The 17,691-nt window shown below is 36.6% G+C and overlaps 1 protein-coding gene across 5 annotated transcripts in view; it reads right to left on the bottom strand.

Annotated features, from left to right (window-relative positions):
• The window catches only part of NSF (N-ethylmaleimide-sensitive factor), a 143,446-nt gene that overhangs the window by 108,462 nt on the left and 17,293 nt on the right, over positions 1 to 17,691 (bottom strand). For all 5 annotated transcript variants that reach the window (XM_011953902.1, XM_011953897.1, XM_011953898.1 and 2 more), the window contains 4 exons: positions 11,770 to 11,936; positions 8,987 to 9,094; positions 8,438 to 8,513; positions 5,905 to 6,060 (listed from right to left, as the gene is read on the bottom strand). In XM_011953902.1, the coding sequence (XP_011809292.1) occupies positions 5,905 to 6,060; positions 8,438 to 8,513; positions 8,987 to 9,094; positions 11,770 to 11,936 (507 nt within the window). The remainder of the gene's footprint in view (positions 1 to 5,904; positions 6,061 to 8,437; positions 8,514 to 8,986; positions 9,095 to 11,769; positions 11,937 to 17,691) is intronic.

Here is a 17,691-nt window from a genome sequence, read left to right as displayed (position 1 = left end):
AGAATGGTTTTTGAAGGCTGAAAACAAATTCACGCCCAGTTCCTCAAATGTCAGAAGCTCTGCTCTCCCTCAGCTCACTCTGCTCCCACTCTTTCTTCTTTAATGCTGCCTTGGCTGCCTAAAGGCCTGGATGCAAATGTTCTCATGTTTGAAGGGCAGACTACTTACACCATTACTATAATGCAGAATATTCTGGGGGAAAGCAGTTTGTTATATATGGAGAAACTGTTTTTCTCTTCTTGACCAAATAGGATAGGTGTTCTGCCTACCCTCTAAGGGGCTGCCAGCAAAGCCCTTGGAATCCGGGCCTTTTACCCTGCACTCTCCTCCTCCACAGAAAACTTCATGAAGGGGGAAGGATGTACCTGCTTCCTGCTGACTTTGCGTGCTGACAGTAGAGACACCCCAAGAAACATACTGTGATATTATCTTTTGTTTGTTGGCTTTTAAAATCACACATTAGAAATATAATATCACAATAAAACATTCAGACATAAAGGTAAAATCGAGTAAAAGAACAAAACTTTCCCTGTATTCCCCATCTTAGCCTCCCTTCCACGGAAGTAAACACTTTTTAAAAATTTTTAAATTAAATTCTTAAATTAAAAAAAAATAAATGAGACGAGGTCTCACTATGCTGCCCAGACTGGTCTTGAACTCCTGAGCTCAAGTGATCCTCCCATCTCAGCCTCTCAAAGTGCTAGGATTACAGGTGTGAGCTACCACATTCAGCCGTAAACATTTTTTTCAACGTAATGTGTGTCCTTAGAGATTTTTAGAATGCATTTGCTTTTATATATTTTTTATTAACACAAACATGTCTCTACATTTGGAGCTATATCATTTTAAGATTGGCTTTAACCAGTTTCTTACCGGTGGGCACTCAGGTTAACACTCAGACCTCAACTTTGCAGTGACCCAACTGTTGATCTGTAAGTAACTCAACTGTAGTTGCCAGGAAATCTAATCCATTTGGCAACTCTGTAGATAGCACTGCCTCTCCAAAAGATTTGTTTCTGCAAGTCTGCCTATAAATGCAAATGCCAGGTGAATTTACATCTAGTTTGACTTTCAGATATAAGCACAACCACTGTTCAAATGTACATTTAACTAAAATATTGAAAACCAATGGAAAAACTAATTCAAGGTTAAAAAAACTACAATTTATAGAAAGTTAGCTAAAGTATTTTTTAGCGTCTATGCTTTGTCTCTAAATCCTGCTCTAGAGATTTTGGAAATTACATGGTCTTAAGCCATTTTATTCTTCCAATTAAAAAAAAATCTTTATAAATTTCCTGACCTGAAGTTTTTAGTAAATTATTACATTCCTCATATCCAGGTATCATCTATAAATACTTACTGGAGAACAGGAAGGGAGAAATTTTGCATCTCTAACTAGTGAGCAACTGCTGTCTTTTCCTCTGCTAATAAATTACAGGCAGACTTGAACAGATGTCAGGTTGGCATTCAAAACTTAAAATATAGCTGAAAAGCAAGTTATGACTAATACAAGAAAAAAAGATGAATGTCAGAAAGCTTCATTTTTTTTTTTTCTTTTTTTCAAATTTCAGATAAGCTCTTTAGCCTTAGGGTTCCTTTTACAGAGCCCTGGAGTTCGGCAAGATGTCTTAACCCCCATTTAAAATGCAATCTCTCCTCATGAGTGGGGGTGTGAAAATGCATTTTAAGAGTGTCAGTGTTTATGTTAATCTTAGCAAGAACTCCCTGTCTCCCAAATATGGCATGCACAAAACCTTAGTGCCCTTTCTTCCACTATGTTTTATTTGCACTGTTTTTAGCATGTGAAAGATGTCTGTGTGATCGAAAGGTTCCTTATCTTCTCAGCAGTTCTATTTCATAGAGTAACTGCAATTTCACTTATGATATCAAAAAAGGGTTGCTTTCCTCTTGAATTTCAAAAGAAACCTTAAAAATACTATTGAAAATGGGCTTACAGAGGGAGACACTAGGGAAAGGAGACCAAAAAGAACACAGTGTCAGTTTCAAAGAATGGGGGCACAAGACCATAACAAGTGGCTTTCCTCCCCACTAGGTGGCCTGAACATCTACACCCCACAGATCCACTGAAAGACGTGTAAGACTGAGATCTTCCCTTTTTACATCTTTTTCCTTCTAGGTCTTTCCTTGGGTAGATGTGAACCTATTACCATGATTACATTAAGAGACGCTGACTAATTCTTTAACAATTATTCCACTGTTCATTGAAAACGATGTGTTTTTTTGCTTTGACATTTACAATTTAGAGAGAATTGCCAGGAATGCTGAAAAATGAAGTTTCTTTGCAAAAACTCTATCTTTGCTAACAAAAAAGCTACAGTGAGAACCGAGGTAATCGATCATTTATTTATCCTGAACACTGTCCACAAAACTGCATACAGGGGAATAAGTGTGGTAAATGTCCCAACACAAGTATTTAGTTATCTATTCAGTTAACACCTGAATATGCTGAAAGACAGCAATCAGCTGTTGAATTTATTCACCTATACTTCCAGATACTAGCTTTGATGTTCACATTTCTACCCTGGGACTCAAATGTGGCTTCTATTAGCCCATAAAGGTATAGATTTAAGGTAATTCTTAATTAAAAATCTGTTTTGTGGGGGGTTGGAGGGCATTCTAACTAAATACCTATTTGGTATTTACTAAGTGCAAGGTATAGGTTTAGTTTTCTTTGCTGCTTGCTCTCATATACTTCCAAGGAAGGGCTGCCCCACTTGGGTTTGGGTGAGCTCAACTACTTCAGACAAGGGGGAAACTCAACAGTTACTCTGATTAAAACAATAACAAAAACAAAAGTCTAAATTGATATTCCCCTAAATAATCCCTTTTCCTTTATCCCTCAGTCTAGAGAGCTTTATGTGACTTCCTTTCTACTTTAAGGGTTTCCTTTGATTTTAATTCTACAAAAATATAACAAAAGTACAAAAGCAGAAAGGTATACACTATCTATTTGAAAGACTTTCAAGAGAGAAACTAACAGATTGGAAACTCCATGACAGTTATTTTCATGAATATTACCTCATCAGTTCCCTAATTTTACTGCATAATTGTGTGCCTCTGGTTAAGTCCTTTAGTTGTCCTATATCTCATCAGCAACATTCTGCTCGTAGCTAAACTATATTTTCAATTTTGAAAAGGCAACATGAAGTTTTATAAACAAAACGAAAGAACTCTGTTATCTAGAAGCATAATTATCAGTCTGATGAACATAATGACAGAGGAGAATATTCTAAATTTATCACTTTGTAAATTTGAAAATTTATAGGCAAAAAATCCACTAGTTAAGATTCCTGTTTACAAAGTAGACATAACTTTAGACTCCATGGTAAAGACAATAATTTGGTCTCAAGCCAAAAGTAAAGTTTTCTGCTTGAAACAAAAAAGCCCCATAACCTACATAAATTATTCTTTTCTAATCTTTTTTAAAAATTAGAACTGATTTAACCAGTCATACTCAGTGTCCAGCTGAATCTCCAAACCAAATAGATCTGTCTATTTAGTTAACAAAAAGGGGAAAAAATCAATTTGTTTCCATCTGACATGTTAAAAAAACACAGAATATGCATAAAAAGAATTTGTATAATTTTATTTATATTCTGTTAAAATGTAACCATTTTTATTTATGTACCTTTACCAAAGTCTAATGAGAGCCTTATAACCACACTGTAATTGGAGTGTAAGAAATGATTTTACTATATAATTCCCCCAAAATTAAAGGAAAATAGAAGCCTCTATTGGAAGACAGGGAATGATACATGCATTACAAGAGAATTATTTCTTAGCCATTTAATGATTAAAAAAAAAAAAAGAGGGAGCTTTACTTTACTTTTTTTTTTTTTTAGATGCCCAGAAACTTCATCCAGAATAAAAAAAATAAGTTTTTCAATTCAGCTCAAAAGCCAAGGCAGCTTTATACTAGTTTGTCTTTTCAATGAAATTCATAACACATGCTTCCTGATGGCAAAAAGCCATAAAGAGAAAAAAACATTACTTTTCCAAAAGGATAGAACTCATTTTTGTCTGATTAGTGTAAAAATATTAGAAAAATAAACCCATAAAAAAGGTTCTGGACAGTGGCACTCACAAAATTCAAATCCATAGTGCTTAGTCAGAAAGCGCACCAAAAACAACAAAAAGCACACGACTGTGATTCAACTCATTTCAACACGGGTATCAGAAACAGACGAAATTCGCTCACAAATCCCACATCTGCTGTGATTTAACTTAAAACTCTCCAACAGCTGGCAAGGTCACAAACTGACCAACATGAGTCCAACTCCTTTACGCATTATCTACCCAACGCATACTGACGTTGCGAGTAGCTTCAAGTGCAGGATCTAGATAATTCACAAACAGCAAACTAGTATCTGAATAACTGTATCTTCAATAGCTTCCAAACGGTGAGAAAACATTTATAACTAAAAGAGATGGCTCACTACTAATGCAGTTATTTTTCTACTTGTTGGCTACACAGTATAAATGTTCAAAGAAACAGAATCATTAGACTCTTTCTGCACTAGATCTCGGTTCTGAAAACTAGTAAAAACATTCTACAAGAATAACTTAGAACATTTGGAATCATCTTTTTATCCCTGCTTTTACCCAAAATACATTTAACAATATTTTCATGTCTTGATGAAAAAATACAAATTAACAAGATAGTGAACTACCACATTTTAAAATATTTTCCCAATTAAAATTCTGCTTTTAATGGACGTGGCCTTTGTATCTTTGAGATAAAAAGTATGCTGTTGCCATTTCAAGGTGTATAAAACTCAGGTGATGAGGGTCTCTGTCATTTTCTCTTAATCCAATTCCAAGCTCGACCTTTACCCAGTGAACAGGTGTGTGCCGTGCCTGTAATTTATCAGAGTGACTGACCAGGCAGAAAGGCTACCAACAATAGAAGGCTAACACAATCCAAGCACTTAGTGCCTAGAAAGCAGTTCTTATCCCCACCATAATAAATGCACTTTTATCTTCCAGTAGCAATTTAAAGATAAGGAATGATGGGGATGAGGGGAGTAATATATTCATATTCCTTCCATTTTTTTTTTTTGGATGCTGTTTTTACACTAACAGTCTGCCAGAAGCTGGTATGTTATACATTCCTTTCTCAGATACTCTGTTGCTCACATTCCAATCCAACGAATGATATGAATATGAAAACAGTCATGACAGCATTTCCACTGGGCAAATAAAGTCACTTTACACAGATAAATTAAATCAACCTTCAAGAAGAAAGTGATAAATGAACAGTGCACTTCTTTGTGTGCAATATAGAAACTCCAATGTATATCCAGCATTTGTCTTTTTGGATCAAACTTATTTTAATTTAAAAACATGCCAGGCATCCATTTATTAGGTGTGAAGATGTACTAACTGGGTAATGCGACAGCACAATAAAAAGGAATGGCAGCTAATGTTAGAACAATGCACACAGTCTAATAGATCATTATTATTCAGCAGGGTAAATCTGACCCATAGTGATCTTTAGAGTCAGGTGAACTTTCTAAACATGCCCTATAGAAAAACATTCTTACAGAAATAAATAAACAAAATGGAGTCACTACTAGTATTACTACTGTCAGGGGAAATTTCTAAATATGCCCCATAGAAAAGCATTCTTCAATAAATAAATAACAAAATGGAGCCACCACAAGTCTTACTTCTATGATTTCCCCATAAAATTAAAATGTAATTTTAAAAGTTCTAGTATTATATAAGTTTTTCAGAAAATTTATCTGTTCATTTTTAAAGAAAAAGACAAAAATACTTTAATGGGTCTGAAAAGTAATTTCAAAACTATTGAAAAGAGATTCTTCATTGCATTAATTTTTTTAATAATACAAGACTTTATAATATTTTCCTTTTTAAACTTACCCATCTGCTCCACAATCTCTGGAGGAAATACTCGGGAAGCAAATGCTCGTCGGAAAATATCGGAAAATTCCTTGTCTAGACCTCCTATTCCCATCTTTTCAAAGTTCCAGTCAGGATTGATAATTGATTGGCGATTTTCCTTGGTTTTAGCTTTGCCTATGTCAAACGAATATTATCAAATGTGAAACAAGGACTTTATCACTAAGTCTAAAAAGACAGAACTCCCTGAGCATCCTAAATGAGTAAAGAAAAGCTACCATTACATATACAAAAATGAACAATATAATCTTAGCTGATTTTACAGTCAGAAGGGTAGGTTTTGCTATGCTATCTACTTTGTCTGATCCCCATATATGGTAACACGCCGTCAAAATGACTAGCTAAACTTATGCTGTAGTCTATTTCTATCAGTCCATAAAACTTGGTTTTATTAACCTTCAGTCTAACCAAATTAACTAACTTGGTTGATCAGAAGAAACACCATGTGCATATCTGATGAAGACAACATTAGCTGGCAGAAATGCAACTGAAATCTCGCAGTCACTGAAGTCTCCTAACTCAAGTGTATTTTAAAATACATACATTTATCGAGATTATGCTTATACAGGTAATTGGGCATATAATCCCTTAGCCTAAGGAGATGCACTAAACAAGTTTGATGTCTTCTTTGCTTTCTCTTCACTTGCACACAAAAGTCTGAAATCATCCTAAAGACTTCAGTGATTACAAAACTCATGTTTAAAAATTCTCTCACAGGACAAAAATTATCTAACTTAAATGTCAGAGTGCCACCTAAAGTAACTTAAGAGAACCACATTTACTATTTCAAACAAAGAATAAATTAAGTACCTTAGTATGCTCTATTATAAACAAAAAGTAAAGTAATGATATAGTTTTTATAAAACCAGGGAAGAAAATGTCACATTAAAGTTTATCCTAAGAAATGCTAAATATTTGAGGTGACATGTTAATTAGCCTGATTTGATCATTCTACAATGTATACATGTATTAAAACATTAAGTTGTACCCTATAAATATATACAATTATTATTTGCCAATTAAAAATAAAGTAACACTTTTAAAAAGTTTGTACTAGATGATAATTCTATGGTTAGAGATTTGAGGTCTTAATATTTCCTTTGGAAAGTGATCAAAAATATTTTTTCTTACACTCTACTGCCCTCTTGTGGGCAAAATTTACTCAATGCCAATTACACAATTTTTTCCCACAGATTATTTAGAAATACCTATTTTGTATCAAAGTTATGCAGCTCCCTTGGGATAGCTTAACAAAATGTACACAAAAATAAAATACAAAGAAATCACTTCATAAATGTACTAGATAAATAATAGGAAAATACATCCTACATCCATAAAATGACATACAGGCATTAAAAATCATGTTATAGATGTATATTTAAGATGTTTGAAACAAAATAAGCAAATTACAAAACTACAAAAAAGCAAATTACAAAACTATGAAAACAGAACCAAACTTCAGAGCATGTAAATTGTTTTCGAGTGCCTAACCATATTTTATAAATAAAATATTTTATAATTAACAAAAAACAATAAGGGGGAATGGTAACGTGCAGACCAGGAAATAAAGGCCACACACTCGAAGACTCTTAAGTGACCGTAGACACGATGGTGTGCAACCAATGAAAACCCTCTCCTCTCTAGTGGGGTAGATATCAACATAGTTAAATCAACCAAAAATAAGAATTACTGCCCAGTTAATGGCACTTGATTCTGGTGAGTTACTATTCTCAGAGAACAAGCTGCATTGTTTTAATATGACAAAAGTTGCGCTAGACTACAAGAGTAGGACTGAACCATGAATCTGCTGGGAAGACTTGACCTGCACATTCATCACTGAATCACTAAAAGAAGTGATGATGCTATCTCATTTAACACAAACCAAGTGAGGGTGTTCTACAAAACAACTGACCAGTTCTCAAAGTCGTAAAAGACAAAGTCTGAGGAACTGTCAGTGACCGAAGAAAACTCAAAACGCAGAACAACTAAACGCAATATGGGACCCTAAATTAGACCTTGGAACAGAAAAGGACACAATGGAAAAACTGGTGAAATCTCAATAAAATCTGTAATTTAGTTAGCGGAAATGAAACCATGCTCATTTCTTACCATTGTATTTTTGACAATGTCAAGTAAGACATTAACATCAGGGTATAAGCTGGTAAAGGGCACACAGAAATTCTCTGAGCTATTCCTGCAAATTTCCTGTAAGCCTAAAATTATCTCAAAATTAAAAGTTAAAAAATTAATTTGTTTCTTATTTTAGTGCTATTTCTAGGAAATTAAAAATTACCCATGTGGCTGATCCAGATGAATGTTTCAAACTTTTTCATCAGCAAACCTGACCTACAGGAAATATCCTATGCTTCTGTGATAAACTCTTTCAAGACAGATGCTCCTCCTTCCTTTACCCCTTTTGGAAATCACTGTAGTTGAGTTACATATAGAAACAGGCCCACTTCATTTCAAATCTTCTAAAAACTGTAAATCTTACCAATAAGATTAAGTGATGAATTTTCTGCTTTTTCAAATGCAACTTGACTGTTTCCAACAACCAGTCCTACTTCAATCTGCATAGAAAGACGATAATTAGGAGTCTAATAGCAAACTTCCGAACTTCTCAAAGCAAGGCCAAAAGTGAGGGGGAAATGAGGTCTCTCCGGGCAAAGCAAACCTTCCAGACTATCATCTGAGCTACTTTTACTTTACTCATAACTTTATTCTACAATTCTTATATGCCTCATTTCCATGCCTATATCTTTCCAATAATGCGTTTCTTACTATTTACAATAAATATCTGCATTCAAGCAAATTATATGTACATATGTCTACATTTTACATTACTATTAGGTCTGCAAATAAGTACATTTTAAGTTATATTTTAATAACAATGCTGGCTATGAAAGCAATTTTTCCCCCCACTATCTTAAAAGGGTACACAATATGAAAAAAATCACTAAGCAACAGATAGGAAAATTATAATCAATCTGCACAAATTACATTATAGGATGATCTAGTAAAGATGATCAGAAATAAAATCTACCTTCTGCCTTTTCCCTGTTGCAGGCTCTCCCTTCAGGATGCTAGGATCCATGGCTTCAATATCCTTCACCAGTAAGCCAAAAAGCTTTTCATTGAAGCTAAAGACAAGCTATGTAGAAAAGAGTTAAGAGGAGAAAAATCACTTCATAATATAATGGTTTCTTAGATCATCACCAATGTTTTTCAAATGCAGAAAACCAGTTTTCTCTTATATACTCCTCTCCAATCTGCTCCTCAAGCACACTCATAGCCAATAAAGAAAAGGGAATTAGCACTTATGATCAGTGTTTACAAAATGACTACAAAACTCAAGTTTAAAATTTATTTCATGTGGATAAAAAATATCTAATTTAAATGTTAGAGTGCCACCTAAAGTAATTCAAGAGTACCACATTTACTATTTCTAACAAAGAATAAAGTATCTTAGTATTTAATTCAAACGCTACAGGCAGTTATATAATATTCACAAACACTCTTGGAAGCAGAAACTATGACTCCGTTTTACTAGTGAGGAAGCTGAGATACAGAAAGAGGCTACGCAACAAGGCTCAGAGTCACAGTAAATGAGAACACCAGGAGTCAAACCTGGGTCTGTGACTCTACAATTCATGCTTTCCTATCACCAGTACAAAATGCTTGCCCTACAAGTGCAGAGACAGCTTCTGAGTGCTCAATTATTCATTCACCAAATATTTGCTGAGTCCCTTCTAAAAGTCTGGTCTTCTTCTATGTGCTGGGGTAGAACAGTAAATATTACAGGTTGGGCTGTCCGTCAATCCTGCTACACTACCAGATACCACAAATGAGAAGAAACAGTAAGGACAGTGATCTGGAGTAAGATATTTACTTCTTCTCTGAATTATGAAAGATTCTCATTCACGGATTTACTGACCTCTACATGCTACTGAGTTTTAAATTATTATAAATACCAAAGCATTTCCTATTAAACATTCTCCTAAACATTTTCTATTAGGATACTAAAGCTAAAAGCAAAGGTAAAAACCATCAAGTTTAGCTAGGCAATCTGAGCACAATTTTAGTCATCCAATACACAACAGCACTGCAATGGCTCTCTGGTGAAGTGTCCTGGTCTACTATCATCAGAGACTTAACTGTACATGGTATTCCTGTCTTATTTTCTGTTTTCCTCAACTAGAAAGTAAGTTCTATGACAGTAGGGATTATATCTATTTTGTTCACTGCCGATCTGCAGTGTCTAAAACAGTGGCTGGTACTAGGTACTATCAAATATGTGTTTATTAATTCTTATCTCAACTATGTTCCTTAGCTGTGTAGCCATGAGCATACCATTTACCTTCTTTAGATCTTAAATTCCTCATTTGGCCAGGTGTGGTGGCTCACACCTGTAATCCCAGCACTTTGGGAGGCCGAGGTGGGAGGATCACTTGAGGTCAGGAGTTTGAAACCAGCCTGGCCAACATGGCAAAACTCCATCTCTACCAAAAATACAAAAAAAAAAAAAAAAAGCCAGGCATGGTGGCTTATGCCTATAATCCCAGCACTTTGGGAGGTCAAGGCGGGTGCATCACCTGAGGTCAGGAGTTTGAGACCAGCCTGACTAACATGATGAAACCCCATCACTACTAAAAGAACAAAATTAGCCAGGTGTGGTGGTGCATGCCTGTAATTCCAGCTACTCGGGAGGCTGAGACAGGAGAATCACTTAAACCCAGGTGGCAGAGGTTGCAGTGAGCCGAGATCGCGCCATTGCACTCCAGCCTGGGCAACAAGAGCAAAACTCTGTCTCAAAAAATATATATATTAGCTGGGCATGGTGGTGCACACCTTTTATCTCAGCTACTCAGGAGGCAGAGGCAGGAAAATCACTTGAACCAGGAAACAGAGGTTGCAGTGAGCTGAGATGGTGCCACTGCACTCCAGCCTGGGTGACAGGGTAACACACCATCTCAAAAAACAAATGAATAAATAAATAAAATAAAATAAAATAAATAAATAAAATTCCTCATTTGTAAATGTGGAGTTAGATAAGGTAATCTCTCGAGGTTCATTCCAATTCTAGTACTCTTTTTAAAATAATGCACTATATCCTTTTCCTATCTAGCAGGAATTCAATTTTCTTAAGATTCTCAAATAAGCCCATAACCAAAATAAGAACTTTTTTTTTTTGAGACAAAGTCTCGATCTGTCACCAAGGCTGGAGTGCCATGGCATAATCATGGCTCACTGCAGCCTCAACCTCCCAGACTCAAGCAATCCTCCCACCTCAGCCTCTTGAGTAGCTGAGACCACTACACCTAGCTATTTTTTAAAAAAATTTTTGTAGAGACAGGGTCTCACTATGTTGCCCAAGCTGGTCTTGAGCTCCTGGGCTCAAGTGATCCTCCCACCTCAGTCTCCCAAAGTGTTGGGATTACAGGCGTGAGCCACTATGTCTGGCGAAGAGCTACGTTTTCTACAGAACTATATTAGTGAAAGAGACAGACATTCCAGAGGCAAAACAAATGTCCTATGATATAAAAAGAAATTTCAGATATATATGTCTGCAGGGTTCCCAAATTTGCTGAGGGAAAAACTGCTGTAATTGTACGTGACATTTTAATCTAAAAGCTACTTTAGAATTTTTCTGAACAGACTCCTTGAAGTTCAGTAAATACATCTCCCTTACTTTTTATCACTCACCTTGGACATACCAGTTGATACATAAAGCTCCTCTCACTTTTTAAAAGGTGGAATTAATTTTGGACAACTGCAGAAATTAGAATACCTATAAAGTTAACAGAATGGAAGAAAATTTAAAACTACCTGTTGTCCCACTGAGAAGGCCTGGTTGTTGAATTGCTGAATAAATTCTGCTGCCATCTTGTCGGTGTCATAAGGGTTGGAATCAATGCTTTTTTTCTGCAGGAAATCAATCTCGATGGTCATTGTGCCAATACACTGTTTGGCTTTGTCAAACGTATATAAGGAGACTAGGGGAAAAAAAGAAGTATTTTTAAAAAAATCACAGGAGTACCAAATTGTTGTGTTTCTAGTAACTAAAAGTTTCACATAAATGAATCATAATAAAACTACTTCACCAAAAATGGGGTTTAAACGGCCTTCACCGGAGGGACACACAGGTACAGATTTAAAAAATAATAATCACTAGAGATTTTCTTCCCCAAAAAATATTGAATGGCAGGCCGGGCACGGTGGCTCACGCCTGTAATCCCAGCACTTTGGGAAGGCAGATCATGAGATCAGGAGATCGAGACCATCCTGGCTAACACGGCGAAACCTTCTCTCTATTAAAAATACAAAAAAATTAGCCAGGCGAGGTGGCAGGCGCCTGTAGTCCCAGCTACTCGGGAGGCTGAGGCAGGAGAATGGTGTGAACCCAGGAGGCAGAGCTTGCAGTGAGCTGAGATGGCGCCACTGCACTCCAGCCTGGGCAACAGAGCGCGACTCCGTCTCAACAACAACAACAAAAAGAAATACTGAACGCAGTCTGTTGTTATCCCTCATCCCACTCTCGTTAGGATCACAATCCTCCCAACCTGGCCTCCGCATCTTTCTCCTCATTCAATGCAGTACAGTATGGCATGCCCCAACACAGGTGCCATAGCATGCTATTTCCAAATAAGATTTTTGTTTGACACAAAAAAACAGCTAAGGTGGGATGTGGATGAATTCCTCTGGCCTAAGAAAGTAGGATGCAAGGCAAAAAAAGAAGCTTGAAAAACAATGTTTACTAGGGGAATTTGCTCCAGAGCAAGTTAGACTTTGACATTTCTTTTTTATTTCTTTTTCACTACTACAAAAATGTTTCCTGAGCATCTGCTACATCTAGGGAACTATAAGAAGTTCCACATGCGCGGCATGTAGATAAGGGCAAGGACCAGGTTTTTAACTCCTCTTCATATTAACAGCATCTCACAGTTTATTTCAGGTGCTTAATATATTCATGAACTGTTTAAATGAAACAACAATAACAGAAAACCCAGGGTCTCCATGCTAATAATGAAGGAGGCAACAAACCATACATACAAAGCCTTGGGTAAGAAAATTCCTGTTCAAGCCACATAAAAAGTTCTAAAATGACTTTTAGGTTACAGTGTAATAAATTTAAATATTAAAGTGTTACACATGATTTTATATCATGTAATAACTGTTCAACCAAAAACCTTGAATTGTAGAACTACAACAGAGTTTATGTATCATATTTTTAGAAAAATATGTGTTAAAACAAATTTTGCTAGTGACAGATAATTACAAAGAAGCATTTCCCTAGGAAAAAGACTTGATTTCTTAAATCAGCTCAAAAGTATACTTATAAATGCCAGTTTATAAACAAACTTTTAAAGCAAAAAATATTACAGTGCTGTATACAGTAGTTGTACTATTAGGAAAGAGTAGAGTAAGCTACCCAGAAAAGTTCAAGAGGATTTTTGCATTTGAGTTTCCCCAAATAGGGCAAATTGATTATGCGCTGTAAGAAAGAGTCTACCGCTACTCTTCAATAAGGCTTAACAGACACACATATGCACACAGAGACAGACAAGCAGACAGATACACACACACACACACACACACACACATACACATACACACACATACACATACATTTATTTTCCCTTTAGGTTCCCTGAAGATAATTGTCCTAAAATTTGCCAATGGCCCCTTAAGGATACAGTAGCAGCTCTCTTAAGCAACTTCCACTGAGCTGACTCATCAGAAAGCTGACCAACTTTTATCCCTCCAATATATACCCATCAGCCTACGGTTTGCCTAATGCTCAGAGCTTGTAGACGGAATTGCTACACACCATGGGTCAGCCAAGTTCATTCTGGAATCTGTCTGTGCTAGTTACGCTTGTTACAGTTAATTATGATATATAATTAAATAGTATAAAAACTTCTGAAGGTCTGGTTGTTGAACTGTTATTACAATGACTTTGACATTCTAGAATAGATATTATAAATCTAAGTTGAAAGCTTTGGGAAATTTTTTTAAACAAAGAGTTTCTTCTAGAAAAAAAATACTGCTAACTAGGTATGAGCATTAAAATCAGAAAAGGCTGGGAGTGAACTCTACAAAAATCCAAGAGGTTTTGGCACTCTCGGATGCTCTACAAAGTCTAAGTTCTCCAGCCATTTCAAAGAAATCCACCTGGAAATTACGGGTGAAGTGTATGCACAAAAGATAATAAAGAACTCCAATCCATGGACCAAACCTCCAAGAAAAGGCCTTTAACCAACTTTTCACTTAACTACCAGTCCAAGTCACACGGGGTAAGTGAGCTTCTGCAGTTCTCACCACAAAAGCAGGTAATAAAAAAGACTGTTTTTTCACACTTGGTTTGAACAACAGGCATGGCACTTTTGTGAGTTACTGAGGTCAAATAGCAAGAGGTAAACAAAAAAAAGTCCCTGTGCAGTATTAAATGTCTGTTGCAAAGATTCTAGTGAATTACAAACAAAGCTGTTCTCTTCAAAGGGACTTTGAGTATGTATGTTTCAACAGATTCTGCTAGCAATCAGAAGAATCCAAGTAAATAATTTAAGTTCTCTGTGCCTTGATTTGTTGCATCTATAAATCAAGACTGAACTAGATAAATCTTTATGGTCATTTCATACTCTAAATTCTGTTCTAAACTTATTTTTTATATTCTAGCCACTTGAGTTACATACAAGGATTTTCTGTAAACTCTTATTTTATATTTGAAACAGAGTCTTGCTCTGTCACCCAGGCAGAAGTGCAATGGCACAATCTCAACTCACTGCAACCTCCACCTCCTGGGTTCAAGTGATTCTCGTGCCTCAGCTTCCCAAGTAGCTGGGATTACAGGCGCATGCCACCATGCCCAGCTAATTCTTGTATTTTTAGTAGAGACAGGGTTTCACTATGTTGGCCAGGATGGTCTCGATCTCTTGACCTCGTGATCCGCCCGCGCTGGCCTCCCAAAGTGCTGGGATTACAGGCATGAGTCACCGCAAACGGCCGATTTTCTGTAAACTATTTAAATGAAATTGTTTGTATAATCAGATTTCTGTATTTAAAGGGGGGACATAAACATATTTTAACTACTTCAAAAGCAAAATAACAAAGCCTGAGGAAGGAACATAAAACACACTGAAGATCAAATAATAAGTCCAAATTTTGGCTAAAAGTTTCAGAACACTCTTCTGTCTCCAATTCTGCTTGGCTTGCTCCTTCTTAACATTTCCTATAAAGTACAGGCTATATGCTGAGTAACTTTGATAGGCAAGAGAGCTTAGTTATTTCCCTCATGTAGTGAAAATATTTGTAGGTTGAAATCTTAATGTAAAAATGAATATATTGATTCAGGAATTCCATTTCTAGGTGTTTGTCCCAGAAAGATGCTAGAACATTTGTCTAAACATCTACAGGGAGGTTCACTGCAGCATTATTTATAGTATTTAAACACTGAAAAATGTTTGTATATTCATAATATAAAATACTATACAGCAATTTTTATTAAAATTAAACCTTGGCCAGGCATGGTGGCTCACACCTATAATCCCAGAACTTTGGGAGGCTATGGAGGGAGGATCACTTAAGTCCAGAATTTAGAGACCAGACTGGGTAACACAGTGAGACCCTGTCTCTACACAAAATAAAAACATTAGCCAGGTACTGAGGCTGCAGTGAGCCATGATTGCACCACTGCACTCCAGTCAAGTGAGACCCTGTCAAAAAACAAAAAAACAAAAAAACAAAAAAAAACCAACTTTATGTATACTTAATAAAGATGGATGGCCTGGCCAGGCGTGGTGGCTCACACCTGTAATCCCAGCACTTTGGGAGGCTGAGGCGAGTGGATCACCAGAAATCAGGAGTTCAAGACCAGCCTGGTCAACATGGTGAAACCCCATCTCTACCAAAAATAGAAAGTATTCACCAGCGTGGTGGTGCATGCCTGTAAGTCCCAGCTACTCAGGTGGCTGAGGCAGGAGAATCGCTTGAACCTGGGAGGAGAGGCTGTAGTGAGTCGAGATCACACCATTGCACTTCAGCCTGGGCAACAAGAGCAAAACTCCATCTCAAAAAAAGATGGCTGGCCCTTGGAAACATAATATTGAGTGACAAGTCTACAGCAGAAAGGTTTGTAGAGTATAATACCATTTTGTGCATTAAAGACACCAAAACAATATCATGTCATAATGCATACATATGTGTGTGTACACATATATTCATGTCATCTTCATACTGAGAAATTTGAATAAGTGTATTTAAAATATCGGCCAGACGCGGTGGCTCACACCTATAATCCAGTGGGTGGATCATTTGAGGTCAGGAGTTTGAGACCAGCCTGGCCAACATGGCAAAACCCCTTCTCCACTAAAAATACAAGAATTAGCCAGGTGTGGTGGCACATGCCTCTAATCCCAGCTACTTGGGAGGCTGAGGCAGGAGAACTGCTTGAACTGGGGAGGAGGTTGCAGTGAACTGAGATCATGCCACTGCACCCCAGCCTCAGTGACAGAGCAAGATTCCATCTCAAAAATAAATAAATAAATATATAAATATATAATTACTACTGACTGTAGTAATGTGCTGACTGTAGTTTTCAAATGCATTTTAGTTTAAGGCCAATGTTCCCAAATAGAAAAGACCAAGCTGTTAAAATTTCAAGTGCTATGGGCAGCACCATGGACAGTATCCCAGGCAGCACCAAGTCAGCACCATGGTCAGTCCCAAAGGGACAAGAGTTCTGAAGATTTCATCCAGGATCAAAGAAGATTGAGAATGTTTTCTCATTTTATGGCTAACAATAATTTAATATAAAAGACTAATAAAGATTTTATAAGCAAAAAATAAGTTTATCCAATTCTTTGAATAAACTTGGACTTTACAATGATAGGTGTATATATAGTAGTCAAAACATTAGCCTGTAACACTTAAAATATGGCATTGCCAGATGGAAAGAAGACAGACTAAATGATTCCTCCAGAAGATTCCCTCAGATTAAAATCACTGACTTGACTAAAATGTTTCACCTTAGGGAACTCCCATTCCAGAATGCTTGAGCACTCCTCCTTCAAACCACATCTCCTATCCCATCTTGGTCTACATCTTTACTTAAACCGAACCAGTTTTCTATCTTTATGGCCACATCATCCACATCACTTGGGCCCCAAAACTCTACCTTCCCTCAAGCTTACCCCACTTTACTCCCACCTGATCACTGGGTTTTACAATTTTGCTTATTAAGTCTGTTTGAGCCACTTCTTTAAAGATCTGACTTTACAATCAAGATAAGCATTTCTGTTAGCAGAAGAATGCTTTTACAACTTAAACCACAAAACACATTTCTCAACTCATCAAAATTTATAACCTTGAATCTCTGTATCTTGTCACAATAGGAAATATCTAGATTCAAAGTTTTAAGTACTCTTAGCATCATATTTAGAAAATTTATGAAAATTAGAAACCTAAGTTACATACTACCCCATTTTCTCATTAAATTTAACAAGTGTTCATACTTCCACAGAGAAAAAGCCAACTAAAAATAACTCCAATGTTGGCCAGGTGCAGTGGCTCATGCCTGTAATCCCAGCACTCCGGGAGGCTGAGGCAGGCGGATCCCGAGATCAAGAGATTGAGACCATCCTGGCCAACATGGTGAAACCCCATCTCTACTAAAAATACAAAAATTAGCCGGGTGTGGTGGCGCGTGCCTGTAATCCCAGCTACTTGGGAGGCTGAGGCAGGAGAATGGCG

Source organism: Colobus angolensis, unplaced genomic scaffold (genome assembly GCF_000951035.1).
Source record: "Colobus angolensis palliatus isolate OR3802 unplaced genomic scaffold, Cang.pa_1.0 Scaffold377, whole genome shotgun sequence".
Lineage (NCBI taxonomy): Eukaryota > Metazoa > Chordata > Mammalia > Primates > Cercopithecidae > Colobus > Colobus angolensis.
The sequence above is the reverse complement of the archived record's forward strand: the minus strand, read 5'-3'. Positions and strand labels throughout refer to the sequence as shown.